Below are 18,719 nucleotides of genomic sequence, written 5' to 3'. Positions count from 1 at the left end.
CAGGTGTAAAGAAGCTTTCTGAGAATCAAAGAATTGTGTCAACTAACGAAATCTACTGAAAAAGAACGATTTGTTCATATTCAGTTGTATTTTTATATATCACTGTAAATAATAAATACATCTCTCTCATCAACTCACTTCCAGACACATTCTACAAAGATGTATTTTCTCGTGATGAGTAGCAAAGTCGTGAAATATTACTGATCATCTCACTGACAACAAACTGTTGTCTAATAAAATAACAGATGACAAGATGGAAAACTACATTTAATGTATATTTATTCATAATAATGCGATGTAATCATCTGGGAAATCAAATCCAAATTATGACAGGAAGTCTATTGCAGATAATTATATAAAAAATAAAAGCATTCTGATACATTTAGACAAAGTTCTGTTCTGTGGGTTTTGTTGTCAAGAAAACGATTACCTCAAATAATACATGTATTTTGTTCCCATTAGAGGAAATCCATTATTGAGTTAAAATCCCTATTGAAATCTGCTGTACAATATAATATATGGGTTTTCTTTTGGGTAGAATTTAAACACTTGCTTGGCTCATTGAAGTCAAGATGGTAGCCTGGGGTAGAAAAAAATCAAGAAAAAAATCGACAAAAGCAATGAATTTCTCTAATAAAATCTGTTTGCTGGTGGTAGTTACGTAGAAAATGACAGAGGACCAGAAGCAATGGAGGGGGGGAGTTGTCAAGTTCCATTTCACTGTAAGTGCTGAGAGAGCAATTTGCCTGAACATTTTTATTTTTACCATTCCTTTGAAATAACACAAGTAGTCATGGGGGAGTTGTTAATTTCAGCACAAATTTGTAGATAAACAATGCAATAAAACATTGAATTGCGAGACATGGGGAAATGGAAGTTATAACTAATTGTTCAATATATATTTTTTCTTTTTCATTATTAAAAGTGACCGACCACACATGCTAGGATTTACATGAATAATTTAATTGAACAGGGGAAATGTATATGCCTAAATCTTTGTCAAAATCAGTTTGTATTCCATTTTGTGTCATCTTGTGCTTTTTATATGAATACTGACAAATGGTTTCTTATGGAATCTTTTGCACTGTGGTGTTTAGCAAATTGATTAGCTTATAGTCTATTTATGATTATTCTGTAAAGAAAAAGGAATCAGAAAACAAAAAATATCCCAAATAAAATAAAATGGGAAATGTAAAACCTTCCCCCAAAACATTGTTACGAACAATAGTAGAGTCATTTTACAATATTTTTTTTCAAAAACCAGCTGGTTAAGGTAACTCATGGTCTCAGGTAGTTCCAATGTTTTTACAGTTTCTGTAAAAGTAGAGTTACACTCTCATTTGAGTAGTAAAATATGTAGGTCTGTGAGAACCAGATAGTCTGATCCAATTGACTGACAAACACCCAGGTAAACCAAGTCCATTATCAGCCGTAAGAGTCACACCTGAAAGGTCCTCCTTTCACAGTCCTTGGACATCGTCACAAAAATGTATTTTTCTCAGCAGGTCCAGTTGAAATGAATGGGGAGACTTCAAAAGCATCCCTCCCTCCAAGTAGTTTTTTTGTCGGAGCCCATTGTTTATGTCCAAGAGCTCCCCGTTCTCACTCAGTCACTCTGACAAAGCTGGACCACCATCCTTCCTCCGCTCAAGCACAAGTCCCACTCAAAAAGCCTGGACTGTCAAGGGTAGTAAGTCATTTCCAAGGTCAAAATAAAAAGAGCTGTGTGGCGATGGGAGTTAGCTGCAGATCACATAATTTTCTTCTCTGTATAAAATGTGCCTACGGTGTAAATGCTTGTATGGTAAAATAGCCCATGTTGGTTTTTCCATTCATGAGAATTTCCACTAAGTCTGAAGGCACTTAATTTTATGTCAGACAGCAGTGCCTTATCTTATCCCGAGAGGACTAGCTGTTGAGATATGACCAAAAGATGCAAAAACTGCTCTTTTGACTGCTCATAAAGTAACCTTCCAAAAGACTGTATGGGAACTGTATCATGATCAATGAGCAACTCATGCAGGGAGAGAAAGATTGTTGACATTCAATGTTTTTCTTTTTTGCACCTATTTTTATGTTCTTTATGGAGCCATGCTGAAATCAAAGGTCAAGATAATGACTTCTATTGGAAACGGGTGTTAATCTTGGCAGTTGCAAGAAGGAGAGCGAGTCAAACTACTACAACCTAAATTCAAATGAGCTTGAATTTCCTTCAATGTCCTTAAAGTAAGGTATGTTACAGGAGGATGATTCAGAGGGCATTGGAATACACACTGCTCTGGTCTTTAAGCACCACATATGACTTGACCTGACTAAATTATGATTGGTCAGGAGGTGAAAGGATAAAGAAGGCTCCAATCGAGAAGCTTAGCTAGATAATGGCAACTAAAAAAAGAGAGATGAGGATAGAAGCTCACCTTTCATACAAAGGGCTTGTTATTGGCTGTTTTCTCTGCTATCGCACGGCAAGCGGTACCGGAGCGCCAAGTCTAGGACCAAAAGGCTCCTCAACAGCTTCTACCCCCAAGCCATAAGACTGTTGGACAATTCATAAAATCGCCACCGGACAATTTACATTGACCCCCCCCCCCCCTCCCTTTGTACACTGCTGCTACTCGCTGTTTGTTTGTTACCTATGCATAGTCACTTCGCCCCCACCTACATGTACAGATTACCTCGACTAGCCTGAACCCCCGCACACTAACTTGGTACCGGTGCACCCACAACATCAATTGGGGCAGCAGCATAGCCTAGTGGTTAGAGTGTTGGACTAGTAACCAAAAGGTTGCAAGTTCAAATCCCCGAGCTGACAAAGTACAAATCTGTCGTTCTGCCCCTGAACAAGACTAATAAACCCACTGTTCCCAGGCCGTCATTGAAAATAAGAATTTGTTCCTAACTGACTTGCCTAGTTAAATAAAGGTAAAATATAGCATTGCTATTCATATTGTGTTACTTTTTATTTTAGTCTACTTGGTAAATATTTTCTTCTTCTTGAACTGCACTGTTGGTTAAGGGCTTGTAAGTAAGCATTTCACGGTGAAGTCTACACTTGTATTCGACGCATGTGACAAATAAAGTTTGATTTGATTGCAATTACCATTGTTAATAAAGCCTAGAGTACTTAAGGGAGGGAAAAACACAATCCCTCGTCAATCCCTTTTAGGTAATGAAAGAAAGATGTGTCATGTCCCTGTTTATTAAATCACCTTCTGAAATTTTAGGGCAGGTGGGACACAGAGAAGCCCCTACAGTACATCGAAAGGATCTAAGTTCTCAATCTCATAGTGCTTCGACTACGAGGACTCTAGAGGTTGATTACACATGAGGCATACAATGCACCATAGTTCAGCCACTGCATAATAGAGTAACCTAGCGAACAAGTGTATGCACACTGTAATGAAACCAACCTTACGCAAACCTTGAAGAGAGAAAAAAAAGGGAAAAAAGAACAGAAAGAAATAATTATGATGAATTGACTTACAGATATACATATAATGCACCAAGCAGTCAAAGTTTAGCCTCTGGGTAGAAAGTATGCAAATGTATTTGTTTATGCACATTTTGATGAATCCGACCATAGGCAGGGCAGCCTCCAAGTATTAAGAGAGGTGAAAAGCCACAACCCAGAGGAATACTAGCCTCTATCATATTCATGAGAAAATAGCGTCGGGGTCACTGTGGGTTGTTGAACAAATTTTGTACATTTCTCGACATACTTTAACATAAAATCAAACTCTTCCACACCAATCAATTATCATCATTCTGTGGCCCATTTAATAATAAATGGAACCCCACCATGCGTCCTTGTGCTTTACAGAAATGTACCCATACTCTGCATCGATTGCTTCAGCTGCAGAAAAAATGATGAACTGGAGTCCCTAATATGGAGACTATGGAGAGCTCGACTCTCCATCTTGACCTTGGAGTGCGCTCTGTGCATATTACGGAAAAATCCGGATGAACTGAGTTTTTTTTGTTTCCTTCATGCTCCACCCTGGACCAGTGCTGGGCTGCTGCTCTCCTGCAGACTGAAAAGGAGTGAATCTTTGGTAGTTTTTGGGGTTTGGACAGTCCAAGTCTGCAAACTCTTCCACTGGGTTTGGGCCAACGTCAGGTTGCTCCTCCTGGGAGAGAGGGGTCACCTCTGAAGGCCCACAAAGACCAGGGTCAGGGTGACCAAGAACTGCCATATATGGGGTGTGGTAGGAGGAGACAGTGACCTTAGATCTGTAGGGATAGAGAAAGAAAGCTGGTGACTTAGATAATCTAGGGAGCATGGTCCTTTTTCATTGAGCTAATGGGATGACGTGTGGGGAACGTGTACGATTCTATGTTTGATTTACGGAAGACTTTTCAACATATTTAATTGTTTTTAGTTGTTCTGAGGAGGACCATACTCTTGCTCCCTGGAGGAGACTCTGGCATGTACAGTGCCATGAAAAACAATTTGCCCCCTTTCTGATTATCTCTATTTTTGCATATTTTTGATACTGAATGTTATCAGATCTTCAACAAAATATTAGATGAAGGGAACCTGAGTTTACAAATAACAAAAAATTAATGTTTTATTTATTTAAAAAAGTTATGCAACACCCAATTCCCCTGTGTGAAAAAGTAATTGCCCTCTTACAATCAATAACTGGTTGTACCACCTTTAGCTGCAATGACTACAACCAAATGCTTCCTGTTGTTGTTGATCAGTCTCTCACATCGCTGTGGAGGGATGTTGGCCCACTCTTCCATGCAGAACTGCTTTAACTCAGTGACATTTTTGTGTCTTCAAGCATGAACTGCTCATTTCAAGTCCTGCCACAACATCAATTGGGATTAGGTTTGGACTTTGACTAGGCCATTCCAAAACATAACATGTGTTGCTTTTAAGCTATTTTCATTTAGACTTAATTGTGTGTTTTGGATCATTGTATTGCTGCATGACCCAGCTGTGCTTCAGCTCACAGACGGATGGCCTGACATTCTCCTGTAGAATTCTCTGATACAGAGCAGAATTCATGTTTCCTTCTATTAAGGCAAGTTGTCCAGGTCCTGAAGCATCCCCAAACCATCACACTATATGCAAAATGTGCAAAAGTAGAGAAAATTAGAAAGGGGCAAATACTTTTTCACAGCACTGTAGATGTGGTGTGATTTCTCCCAATCTAGTACCACAATACTTCAGAGGCAGCTCATCCACAAGTATGCTGTGTACTTATTGGTGAAATACAGTGGAAGTCGGAGGTTTACATACAACTTAGCCAAATACAATTCAACTCAGTTTTTAAGAATGTGAAATGTCAGAAAAATAGCAGAGAAAATGATTTATTTCTGCTTTTATTTCTTTCATCACATTCCCAGTGGCTACATACACTCAATTAGTATTTGGTAGCATTGCCTTTAAATTGTTTAACTTGGGTCAAACGTTTTGAGTAGCCTTCCACAAGCTTCCCACAATAAGTTGGGTGAATTTTGGCCCATTCCTCCTGACAGAGCTGGTGTAACCGAGTTAGGTTTGTAGTCCTCCTTGCTCGCTTTTTCAGTTCTGCCCACAAATTTTCTATGGGATTGAGGTCAAGGCTTTGTGATGGCCACTCAAACACCTCGACTTTGTTGTCCTTAAGCCATTTTTCCACAACTTTGGAGGTATGCTTGGGGTCAAGCTTTCACTTCCTGACTGATGTCTTGAGATGTTGCTTCAATATATCGACATCATTTTCCAACCTCCCCATTTTTCCTCCAAACATAATGGTCATTATGGCCAAACAGTATTGTTTCATCAGACCAGAGGACATTTCTCCAAAAAGTACGATATTTGTCCCCATGTGCAGTTGCAAACTGTAGTCTGGCTTTTTTATGGCGGTTTTGGAGCAGTGGCTTCTTCCTTGCTGAGTGGCCTTTCAGGTAATGTCGATACAGGACTCGTTTTACTGTGGATATAGATACTTTTGTACCCGTTTCCTCCAGCATCTTCACAAGGTCTTTTGCTGTTGTTCTGGGATTGATTTGCACTTTTCGCACCAAAGTATGTTCATCTCTAGGAGACAGAACGCGTCTCCTTCCTGAGCGGTATGACGGCTACGTGGTCCCATGGTGTTTATACTTGTGTACTATTGTTTGTACAGATGAATGTGGTACCTTCAAGCGTTTGGAAATTGCTCCCAAGGATGAACCAGACTTGTGGAGGTCTTGGCTGATTTCTTTTGATTTTCCCATGATGTCAAGTAAAGAGGCACTGAGTTTGAAGGTAGGCCTTGAAATACATCCACAGGTACACCTCCACTTGACTCAAATTATGTCAATAGCCTATCAGAAGCTTCTAAAGCCATGACATAATTTTCTGGAATTTTCCAAGCTGTTTAAAGGCACAGTCAACTTAGTGTATGTAAACTTCTGACCCACTGGAATTGTGATACAGTGAATTATAAGTGAAATTTGTGGAGTGGTTGAAAAACAGGTTTTAATGACTCCAACCTAAGTGTATGCAAACTTCCGACTTCAACTGTACATGAAGTATAAGACAATTCCTCAAACAGTTAAGAGGTTCTTTAAACATTACCATTTGTACATTTTTTGGTAGTATTTTCACTGAACCTTGTTTATCAGCAAAGAGACCCAGCCGACAGTCTCAAGTGTACAAGTGAGAAAGCATCTAATGCCTAATATTTCATGGAAGTGGCTGATATCTTCCATTTGGGAGGATACTTAACATGATTTAAAAAGCCATTACCAAGTTAAGTAATATAAGTAATGAGTAAAATAACATTTTCGATTGCATTAAACATCTATCTTTTTTAGGTCAATAAGACAGTAACATTTTCTGGCTTGCATAACATTTAAAAGCAGCTGTTCGATCATTCCCTCAAATGTAATTTCACTGACGATACCTGAAACATCCATAAAGAAAAATACAGCGGCATAGCTATACTCTTGGAGAGCAAATGTGAGAGAGCTAACAATAGAGCTCTCTCAGTCCTTGAATTTTAGTTCCCAAGAGGAATGATATAAATGTATATGTTATTATAAGCCTTGCCTCTTCATGGTTGATTGGTTCTGGATGATGTATAGGTCCATGGTTGTCATGGATTCCCAGGTATAAACAAAAAAAAGCACTTACTGTTGGGTGGAGGGTCTTTACATTCTCCTTCCTCAATGGTGACATCATCTATGGCGATATCGCCTTCTATACCCGGACCACGAATTCCTTCCAGAACCAACTACCAAAACGGGATAAGACAGACAAAAACAAAACTTGTTAACATCAACTGCTTAAATGTCTTACTGCTACTAAGTCAATGGCTCATTCTGTGAAACATATACTGTAGCAAAATATATAAGACAAATATTTATATAAGACATGGCATAAGAGGGGAAGCACAGATGAAGGCAGTTTTGTACTTTGTACCTTGGGGCCACCATAGTTCTGCATTGGTGACCCACTGCTCCTCCCAAAGAGTTGTACCCACCTGGAAAGAGGCTATTGGGTGGATGTTGACTTTGGCTTGCTTCCATCGGTCCCCTTGGTTCCCGACCAAGTTCCACAAGGAACTGTCTGAGCCCGAGTGGCCCTTCTGCCGTAGGTACGCGTTCAACGCCCCTAGAGGAGAAAACATCATTCACTTTATGGACAACATGGCAAGCTCAATCAAGCACAGCTTTAGTATTTTAAAGATTTCAAGTACAATTGGAACACAGGTCTGATATCATCGATCATATACGGCCTCATCATGGTAGCACTTATCCTTTTGTGTTGAGACTTTACTCATTATTAATGTATGACCTTATACTATTAACAAAACACATAAAAGCTCATTACTGCAAATACTAAATGTCTCAAGGGGTCTACACATTAACTTTCCCTTATTGAGTGTGGCTTTTACTGAGTGGAATGTATGAATTTGCTAACATAATTTACTCTCAAGGGATGATCAGGAGAGTTAAATCTTGTATGTTTTTTTTTCAGTGCAAACGAGGAGATGCCAAAGTAGACGAGCCGTCAGCTACAATATGCCACATCCCTGTGAGGGGAGCCTTAAGTGGACCTCACTGGATGATCAAAAAGCAACAACGACAGATTCCTGAAAATACCCACTTACTTCAAATGAGAATTCAAAGTCTCTCCACCACTCACTCACTCACTCACTCATTCTGCACCGAATAAAAAAGGACTGAATGCAGGTTGCCTTTCTTTCTCTAACGGAAACCAATGAAAAAGAAAGACAGGTAAGAAGGACACGCCATCAGCCATTTTTGACTCCGGCTGCTGGTTGCTGGTTTCTGAGGCTGAGCAAGCAGAGAAAGAGAGGGCCCATTGAGACCTACGTGGATTAGGTTGACACGTCCTATTCAGAATCCCGACAGCTTTGCGGAGCAGAAAATTGAAGTTGCAGGCATGTCTGGCAGGTCAGAGGACACACCCATCGCTCAGATGCAACTGTCTGACACCGCAACAACAGGATGGCATGAGCAGGGTGTGAGAAGGCAACCTTGGTGACAGAAGCAGGGGAGCCTGACTAGATTTTGATGGATGATAAGGTTATTAATATTCAAATGGAAGGTTTGTAAACACCCAGAAATAGTTTTTTTTTTTTTCTTGTGCAGTGTTCAATTTCCATTTCCACCAATGCCCGGGGGGCTTCACATATTCCAGTATGGAAGTGTTACTGAGTGGTTGTCAAATTAAAAAAGAAAGGTGGGAGTACAACTTGAGTGGTAAGCAAACACTTATCTAATCATCAGGGAGGTACCGAACAGGGAAATAGGGGATTTGATTGCAAGTGGATGCTAATGGAAAGCTCTCAGGTGTGTACTTAACAAATCAAACACACTCCATGCTAGATTTGCCTGATGAAATAGCTACAGTGCAGGATTTGCATTAATCCTTGTAATTTACACTACATTACCAAAAGTATGTAGACACCTGCTCGTCGAACATCTCATTCCAAAATCATGGGAATTAATATGGAGTTGGACCCTCTTTGCTGCTATAACAGCCTCCATTCTTCTGGGAAGGCTTTCCACTAGATGTTGGAGACTTGCTCCATTCAGCCACAAGATCATTAGTGAGGTCGGGCACTGATGTTGGGTGATTAGGCCTGGCTCACAGTCGGCATTCCAATTCATCCCAAAGGTGTCGATGGGGTTGAGGTCAGGGCTCTGTGCAGGCCAGTCAAGTTCTTCCACACCGATCTCGACAAAACATTTCTGTATGGACCTCACTTTGTGTATGGGGGCATTGTCAAGCTGAAACAGGAAAGGGCTTTCCCCAAACTATTGCCACAAAGTTGGAAGCACAGAATCATCCAGAATGTTATTGTATGCTGTCGTGTTAAGATTTCCATTCATTGGAACTAAGGGGCCTATCACAAACCATGAAAAACAGCCCCAGGCCATTATTCCTTCTCCACCAAACTTTACAGCTGGCACTATGCATTGGGGCAGGTAGCGTTCTGCTGGCATCCGCCAAACCCAGATTTGTCCATCGGACTGCCAGGTGGTGTAGCATGATTCATCACTCCAGAGAACGCATTTCCACTGCTCCAGAGTCCAATGACGGTGAGCTTTATACCACTCCAGCCGATGCTTGGCATTGCGCATGGTGATCTTAGGCTTGTGTGCGGCTGCTCGGCCATGGAAACCCATTTAATGAAGCTCCCGATGAACAGTTCTTGTGCTGACGTTGCTTCCAGAGGCAGTTTGGAACTCTGTAGTGAGTTTTGCTACGCACTTCAGCACTCGGTGGCCCCATTCTGTGAGCTTGTGTGGCCTACCAATTCGCGGCTGAGCTGTTGTTGCTCCTAGACTTTTCCACTTCACAATAACAGCACTTACAGTTGACCGGGGCAGCTCTAGCAGGGCAGAAATTTGATGAACTGACTTGTTGGAAAGATGGCATCCTATGACGGTGCCACGTTTATAGTCACTGAGCTCTTCAGTAAGGCCATTTTACTGCCAATGTTGGGCTATGGAGATCGCATGTCTGTGTGCTCGATTTTATACACCCGCAGCAACGGGTGTGGCTGAAATCGCGAAATCCACTAATTTGAAGGGGTGTTCACATATTTTTGTATAGTGTACATTTAATTCCTAATAGCACTAAGACAGGGTTCCCCAACTGGCATTTGGGAAGTGGGTGATTTTATGTAAATGGAAAGTGTATTCCCACACATAATAGAGAGATATATGTGATCACATACAAATGTAAGCAAGGTTAGAAATATGATATTGTTTGGGTCAATTTGCAGTCCACAAATTATTTGTAATTGCAGTTGAAGTCAGAAGTTTACATACACATAGGTTGGAGTCATTAAAACTAATTTTTCAACCACTCCACACATTTCTTGTTAACAAAATATAGTTTTGGCAAGTCGGTTAGGACGCCTACTTTGTACATGACACAAGTAATTTTTCCAACAATTGTTTACAGACAGATTATTTCACTCTATCACAACTCCAGTGGGTCAGAAATGTACATACACTAAATTGACTGTGCCTTTAAACAGCTTGGAAAATTCCAGAAAATTATGTCATGGCTTTAGAAGCTTCTGATAGGCTAATTGACAACATTTGAGTCAATTGGAGGTGTACCTGTGAATGTATTTCAAGGCCTACCTTCAAACTCAGTGCCTCTTTGCTTGACATCATGGGAAAATCAAAAGAAATCATCCAAAACCTCCGGAAACAAATTGTAGACCTCCACAAGTCTGGTTCATCCTTGGGAGCAATTTCCAAATGCCTGAAGGTACCATGTTCATCTGTACAAACAATAGTACGCAAGTATAAACATCATGGGACCACGCAGCTGCGGCGTTTAATCAAAAGCTGCGGCGTTTAATGTGGCGTTTAATCAAAAGCTTTGATTTGGGAATTCTAAATTCCAACAGAACAAAGTGTATAAATCAATATCAAATATTTCAATGCCCATGGACACGGGAAAAATGGGTCACCTTTTTTTAACACAAATGCTACCTGATTCAAAGTATGGAATGACCCTGTGTAGTGGTTGTTTAAGAGAGAGATGAACGCACTTCGGTGGGAAAAGTGCAAATCAATCCCAGAACAACAGCAAATGACCTTGTGAAGATGCTGGAGGTACAAACAGGTACAAAAGTATCTATATCCACAGTAAAACTAGTCCTATATCGACATAACCTGAAAGGCCGCTCAGCAAAGAAGAAGCCACTGCTCCAAAACTGCCATAAAAAAGCCAGACTACGGTTTGCAACTGCACATGGGGACAAAGATCGTACTTTTGGAGAAATGTCCTCTGGTCTGATGAAACAAAAATAGAACTGTTTGGCCATAATGACCATCGTTATGTTTGGAGGAAAAAGGGGGAGGCTTGCAAGCCAAAGAACACCCTCCCAACCGTGAAGCACGGGGGTGCCAGCATCATGTTGTGGGGGTGCTTTGCTGCAGAAGGGACTGGTGCACTTCACAAAACAGATGGCATCACGAGGGAGGAAAATTATGTAGATATATTGAAGCAACATCTCAAGACATCAGTCAGGAAGTGAAAGCTTTGTCGCAAATGGTCTTCCAAATGGACAATGACCCCAAGCATACTTCCAAAGCTGTGGCAAAATAGCGTAGGACAACAAAGTCAAGGTATTGGAGTGGCCATCACAAAGCCCTGACCTCAATCCTATAGAACATTTGTGGGAAGAACAGAAAAAGCGTGTGCGAGCAAGGAGGCCTACAAACCTGACTGAGTTACACCAGCTCTGTCAGGAGGAATGGTCCAAAATTCACCCAACTTATTGTGGGAAGCTAGTGGAAGGCTACCCGAAACGTTTGACTCAAGTTAAACAATTTAAAGGCAATGCTATAAAATACTAATTGAGTGTATGTAAACTTCTGACCCACTGGGAATGTGATGAAATAAATAAAAGCTGAAATAAAACATTCTCTCTACTATTATTCTGACATTTCACATTCTTAAAATAAAGTGGTGATCCTAACTGACCTAAGACAGGGAATTTTTAATAGGATTAAATGTCAGGAATTGTGAAAAACTGAGTTCAAATGTATTTGGCTAAGGTGTATGTAAACTTCCGACTTCAACTGTATATTCCGGCCCCCACCTGCTCAAGAAAAAAACAGAAGAAAAAAACCCACCCCCGGCTGAATATAGTTGATGATCACTTCACTAGGGGCACCTTACCTATGTGTTTCCCATACATATGGTAGTAGAAGCCAAAGCAGTAGGTGGGAGCGGCGGTCACAGTCCCATAGGGGCTTTTGGGGGCGACGTTGAATGTGGGGGTCAACAGTCGAGCCTTTTCTCCCTCCAGGCGAGGTCGAGACGTCTCAATGTACATGTAGAAACCTGTATGTTGAAAAAACAACAATCAATGTCCATGTAGAAACCCGTATGATAGCAAAACAACACTGATTAAACATTACATCATACTTTTTGAGAGACCATTACAATTGAGAGACCATTAGAATTCTAAACCAAACAGCAGAGTTCATCTCTCTACCTATAATAACTGCTACAAATCTGTAGCTAAGGCACATGCCGTTAGCAGTCCTTAAACTGTTGTGGTATCGGGAGAGTTTTCTGAACACTGCAGTGCAATTTTCTGACGAGGGAGATGAAAAGTTGAAATTGTGTACAGTGCAATCCATAAAACTGGCTTGCTCTGTGGATACCAATCAGATAAAAAGAGTAATCTTCTTAGAACAAGTTATGTTGGGAATTCAAAAAGCAGATGACTTGAACTGAAAGAAAAACAAACGGACTGGGAAACTTTGAGCCTCGTGTTTCATTGTAAAGCAATGCATTACTTATGACATTATCCATCGTAAAATGCCCTAAAACACAAACAAATGTATCTCGAGGAGTCCCACCATTTAATTGGTTTATTTTAACGGCTGGGGCTTTTGGCATTTAACAAGTGGATGGAATTGTGGGAGATTCTACATTGGGGGAAAAGCTACTGCTAGCTCCCTCAGGCGGTCGTCGATGGGCAGGTAGTGACAGACACTAATATTTCATAATGCTGCACACGGCGCTGCAGATGTCCATCACGGCTCACACACACCCTATAGAGACAGAGCACAAAGAGGAGGAGGAGGAGGAGGAGGAGATGGAGGCAGGTGAAGTGGTACTATACAGCAGGGGAGCATACCCAATTCCAGAAAAGAAAAGTACAAATGGGAACTGCAAAGAAAACTAACATATCACACGCATGACAAGTCTTACAAAGCATTATAAGTGCATCATATACCTGTTGGCTAAGTGTTACCTTCTTTTGCAAGGGTCATGACTGGGGTTAATTGATCGCAATTACGTATGTAGCTACCTTTGTGTATTTACTAGCCTTCCGCTAGACCGGAGAATTCAATAAATCATTTTAATATGAATAAAGGCTTGCTAAATTCAGCATTTTGACATCCTTCCGTCAACCCTGTCAGTGTCACTTCAAGGTAGATTTTAACCCACCCACTCCCAAAACTTCTCCAAGTTTCACCATCATTGTAAAGCCCTAGTTATTTTGTTACTTTGACATTAATTTCTGAAGATCTTTTTTTTATTTCATGTGATTAGCGATTCATTTACATCTGTCCCTGATTTTAAAGTCAACCTTGTTATGTGAACTTAACTCTCATTTTAATATGGTGAAACTATTGTTTTTTTTAAATAATTTTATAAAAAGAAACATTGAACATCTAATAGTCAAATCATAGTAAAAGCAGCTGGTTCATAGCCATTTTCTGGTCTTTTGTGGTGGAAAACTGAGTGGGATGGGCATAGCACGTAGATAGACAGGCTAGAAATTGTTTTAACAGTAAAAACATTTTTGTGAAGCTTGCATTCAATTGCCACTCCCTGTTGCACACAACAAGCTTCCATTCCCCCTGTCACAATGGAATTTATGACTGATTTAAGAAGAAATAATCAACCCTGATATGGACAACCCTGTTACTTTTTTTGGAACTTAATAGGCAAATGGGAAAACTTGTTTTTTACGAAGTTGAAAGTGTTCTTTATGACAATGTTAAAATAAGGTGAAATGACCAAGTTACACTTCCACAAAAGGCACTGAATTGGTGGAATGACACAGGTAACATGTAGAGCAGTGGTCACCAACCTTTCCTGAGTCAAGATCACTTTCGCAATCAAAAAGCAAGCTGAGATCTACCGCTCAAATTTTTTTACTTAGAAAATGTAACATTAACCTAATTAAAAACAGTTCTGTAGGAATTACATTTGTGCAGTAGGCCTAAAACATTATCACAGCATATTGGCTATATGCCTGCCAATATTGTTCTTCTCAGACCATATAATATTTTAAAACTATAGCTTTTATAACAAAATAGACCTGTTGGTGTAGCACTTGCGAGGCACAGCTGAGCATAAATTGAAATAATTCGCTTTTTATTTTACTGGACTGATGGTCATGGTGCTTTCAAGACAACTCGGAACAAAAAAAAACGAGGTGAAATCATGACGTAAGTGATCTTCAGGTCGGAAAGTCGGTGCTCTAGAAAGGTACCCGAGTTTCCGACTTGGAATTCCGAGTTGGATGACCGTTCACTCGATTTAGCCACAGAGCTCCCGGTCCGCCAGGTAGGTGGAGTTTGTCTTTTCAGACAAATGAAATGGTAACACTTTTCCTACCCGGTGCGCAGGGCTTCTGAATCAAGTGCACCTACCACCAACAGTGCAACACCAATAAAAACACCAAGCCATCATTGGCTTTTCTACAGAAATGTTTGGTGATCGACTAGGAATGCTTTGATCGACCGGTTGGTGACCACTGATGTAGAGAATACTAAGTACATTTCAAACATTGTTTCAAATATGGATTCCATTCAACAATACACCTGCATAAATGTCCTTGAAATGTTTTCCACATTAATGCACTTGTATACTTGCATGGCTAAAGCGACAGACTGAGGCTGACTCCAGAGTCTGGGGAGGCTCTTTGATGTTGTCGGCATGACACGTCGATAATGAAGGGGGCTGTGCTTTTACAGTGGATGTCTCTCCTCCGTGTCTCTCTTACTCACCAAACACCCACACACTCAGCCACGAGTACCGCCCCCCCTTGCTTTACAACTGATGAGTGTGATAAACAATCAGCGCGATCACTCAAAACTAAGCAAAAACTTATTTTAACGTGGTGGGACTCAATGAGAGTTAAAAGCTTGATTGTGCCACATGGTCTGGTGTCAGCCAGTCCATTTGCATACATCGTCCCTTAGAAATTTACATTTTACATTTACATTTACATTTAAGTCATTTAGCAGACGCTCTTATCCAGAGCGACTTACAAAATGGTGCATTCACCTTATGATATCCAGTGGAACAACCACTTTACAATAGTGCATCTAAATATTTTAAGGGGGGGGGGGGGTTAGAAGGATTACTTTATCCTATCCTAGGTATTCCTTAAAGAGGTGGGGTTTCAGGTGTCTCCGGAAGGTGGTGATTGACTCCGCTGTCCTGGTGTCGTGAGGGAGCTTGTTCCACCATTGGGGTGCCAGAGCAGCGAACAGTTTTGACTGGGCTGAGCGGGAACTGTGCTTCCTCAGAGGTAGGGGGGCCAGCAGGCCAGTGGTGGATGAACGCAGTGCCCTTGTTTGGGTGTAGGGCCTGATCAGAGCCTGAAGGTATGGAGGTGCCGTTCCCTTCACAGCTTCGTAGGCAATCACCATGGTCTTGTAGCGGATGCGAGCTTCAACTGGAAGCCAGTGGAGAGAGCGGAGGAGCGGGGTGACGTGAGAGAACTTGGGAAGGTTGAACACCAGACGGGCTGCGGCGTTCTGGATGAGTTGTAGGGGTTTAATGGCACAGGCAGGGAGCCCAGCCAACAGCGAGTTGCAGTAATCCAGACGGGAGATGACAAGTGCCTGGATTAGGACCTGCGCCGCTTCCTGTGTGAGGCAGGGTCGTACTCTGCGAATGTTGTGGAGCATGAACCTACAGGATCGGGTCACCGCCTTGATGTTAGTGGAGAACGACAGGGTGTTGTCCAGGATCACGCCAAGGTTCTTAGCACTCTGGGAGGAGGACACAAGGGAGTTGTCAACCGTGATGGCGAGATCATGGAACGGGCAGTCCTTCCCCGGGAGGAAGAGCAGCTCTGTCTTGCCGAGGTTAAGCTTGAGCTGGTGATCCGTCATCCACACTGATATGTCTGACAGACATGCAGAGATGCGATTCGCCGCCTGGTTATCAGAAGGGGGAAAGGAGAAGATTAATTGTGTGTCGTCTGCATAGCAATGATAGGAGAGACCATGTGAGGATATGACAGAGCCAAGTGACTTGGTGTATAGCGAGAATAGGAGAGGGCCTAGAACAGAGCCCTGGGGGACACCAGTGGTGAGAGCGCATGGTGCGGAGACAGATTCTCGCCACGCCACCTGGTAGGAGCGACCTGTCAGGTAGGACGCAATCCAAGCGTGGGCCGCGCCGGAGATGCCCAACTCGGAGAGGGTGGAGAGGAGGATCTGATGGTTCACAGTATCAAAGGCAGCAGATAGGTCTAGAAGTATGAGAGCAGAGGAGAGAGAGTTAGCTTTAGCAGTGCGGAGAGCCTCCGTGACACAGAGAAGAGCAGTCTCAGTTGAATGCCCAGTCTTGAAACCTGACTGATTAGGATCAAGAAGGTCATTCTGAGAGAGATAGCAGGAGAGCTGGCCAAGGACGGCACGTTCAAGAGTTTTGGAGAGAAAAGAAAGAAGGGATACTGGTCTGTAGTTGTTGACATCGGAGGGATCGAGTGTAGGTTTTTTCAGAAGGGGTGCAACTCTCGCTCTCTTGAAGACGGAAGGGACGTAGCCAGCGGTCAAGGATGAGTTGATGAGCGAGGTGAGGAAGGGGAGAAGGTCTCCGGAAATGGTCTGGAGAAGAGAGGAGGGGATAGGGTCAAGTGGGCAGGTTGTTGGGCGGCCGGCCGTCACAAGACGCGAGATTTCATCTGGAGAGAGAGGGGAGAAAGAGGTCAAAGCACAGGGTAGGGCAGTGTGAGCAGGACCAGCGGTGTCGTTTGACTTAGCAAACGAGGATCGGATATCGTCAACCTTCTTTTCAAAATGGTTGACGGAGTCATCCGCAGAGAGGGAGGAGGGGGGGGGGAGGGGGAGGAGGATTCAGGAGGGAGGAGAAGGTAGCAAAGAGCTTCCTAGGGTTAGAGGCAGATGCTTGGAATTTAGAGTGGTAGAAAGTGGCTTTAGCAGCAGAGACAGAAGAGGAGAATGTAGAGAGGAGTGAGTGAAAGGATGCCAGGTCCGCAGGGAGGCGAGTTTTCCTCCATTTCCGCTCGGCTGCCCGGAGCCCTGTTCTGTGAGCTCGTAGTGAGTCGTCGAGCCACGGAGCAGGAGGGGAGGACCGAGCCGGCCTGGAGGATAGGGGACAGAGAAAATCAAAGGATGCAGAAAGGGAGGAGAGGAGGGTTGAGGAGGCAGAATCAGGAGATAGGTTGGAGAAGGTTTGAGCAGAGATGTCAAACAACAATTATAGATTTGGCAATCAAATTTTTGAAAGTACCAACGTTAGTTGCAAATGATCAGCAAAGCGATTTTGCAATAACCAATCGACTTCCTGATATGTCATCCCATCATTGTCCACTACATGAGAGCAGAACAGAATGGAGAAATTAGTTGAAAGATATAGAGCCCAGTGTTGTGTATTCTTGGGTAAGAGTGTGCATGTGTGTGTGTATATTTGTGTGTGTGCTAACTTTGCTTGGAGCCCGCTCGGTCACTGCTGGGCCCGGTGTTGGGCGTGTACTTGGTGTCTCTGGTGGCGGCGCTGTGTCGGGTCCAGTCAAAGTCATCCGTCTTGTCTTGGGTGAACATACACACGGCCTCATCTTCAAAGCTGCACTGGAACTCTCCTGGTGGGGAAGACACACAGAGAATACATTCAGATGCTAGTGCACAGGTCAGGAAAAATAGATGTTATGCATTTTCAAACACGTTACTACAGATTACAAAAGGGGCTTAAAATGCATTATGAAGAATGTATTAATAGGTAATAATGTTGGACATTAAGGACCTGTGTATTACGATTGATGATTAACATTAATAAACTGTGTATTACATATTAAAACTCTTCACTTCTTTGTATTTATCTATGGCCTGTGTTAACTAAAATATTATGGTTGGCTTGGCTTATTAAATATTTCGATCAAAATGCCTAAGGTAGTCATAGCATTCATAGGAGTGATACTTACTCAAGTGAGGGTTGACTGGTGCTGAAAGAAAAAACAAAAGAGACAAATCATTTAGGTGTTCAAACTTCTGAAAGGAATGCCTGCGTTTAAGACTTAATTTCTACTCTCTTTAAAAGTGTTGTGTGGAAATATAAAAATGAAGAACTACTTTGTTTGTCCCCGCAGTCTAATTTGCGGCAAAGTTCAAGGGAGTAGTGATGTGCCATCGTTCCCTCTTATCATCTGGAGAGAGAGAGGGCTTATATACTGCAGAGGTCTAATGGAAGAGAGGAAGCACAATGCTCAAGTGAACTATACAGACCTGCATCTTTCTTAATTTAATTCACCACCTTCCCTATCTGCGCTCGCCAGGAACAGCGGCTGAGTCCTTCCCCAATCCCAATGAGGGCAGAACTGCATGCTGGGCAGAGGTTTCGCAACAATGTGCCGTGGAGATAGTTGACCTGAAATTGATCCCAATTTCAACCAATCAACTCCCAGAACCTAATCTGTAGAGAAAGCATTCTTTAAGCACAGTAGGAGTTTGGGAGATGTATT

General features: G+C 42.2%; 1 protein-coding gene across 1 annotated transcript in view; it reads right to left on the bottom strand.

The window, feature by feature from the left end:
* Positions 1-256: 256 nt before the first annotated feature.
* The window catches only part of LOC106610629 (MAM domain-containing glycosylphosphatidylinositol anchor protein 2), a 233,934-nt gene continuing 215,471 nt past the window's right edge, over positions 257-18,719 (bottom strand). The window contains exons 12-17 of the mRNA XM_045723335.2: positions 18,183-18,203; positions 17,688-17,843; positions 12,158-12,322; positions 7,461-7,591; positions 7,112-7,211; positions 257-4,230 (exon numbers count right to left, since the gene is read on the bottom strand). Of these exons, the coding sequence (XP_045579291.1) occupies positions 4,142-4,230; positions 7,112-7,211; positions 7,461-7,591; positions 12,158-12,322; positions 17,688-17,843; positions 18,183-18,203 (662 nt within the window). The 3' untranslated portion in view covers positions 257-4,141. The remainder of the gene's footprint in view (positions 4,231-7,111; positions 7,212-7,460; positions 7,592-12,157; positions 12,323-17,687; positions 17,844-18,182; positions 18,204-18,719) is intronic.

Source organism: Salmo salar, chromosome 09, assembly GCF_965601325.2.
Source record: "Salmo salar chromosome 09, fSalSal1, whole genome shotgun sequence".
In the NCBI taxonomy this organism is placed as follows: domain Eukaryota; kingdom Metazoa; phylum Chordata; class Actinopteri; order Salmoniformes; family Salmonidae; genus Salmo; species Salmo salar.
Note: the sequence above shows the minus strand (reverse complement) of the source record. Positions and strands in the feature narration are given on the sequence as shown.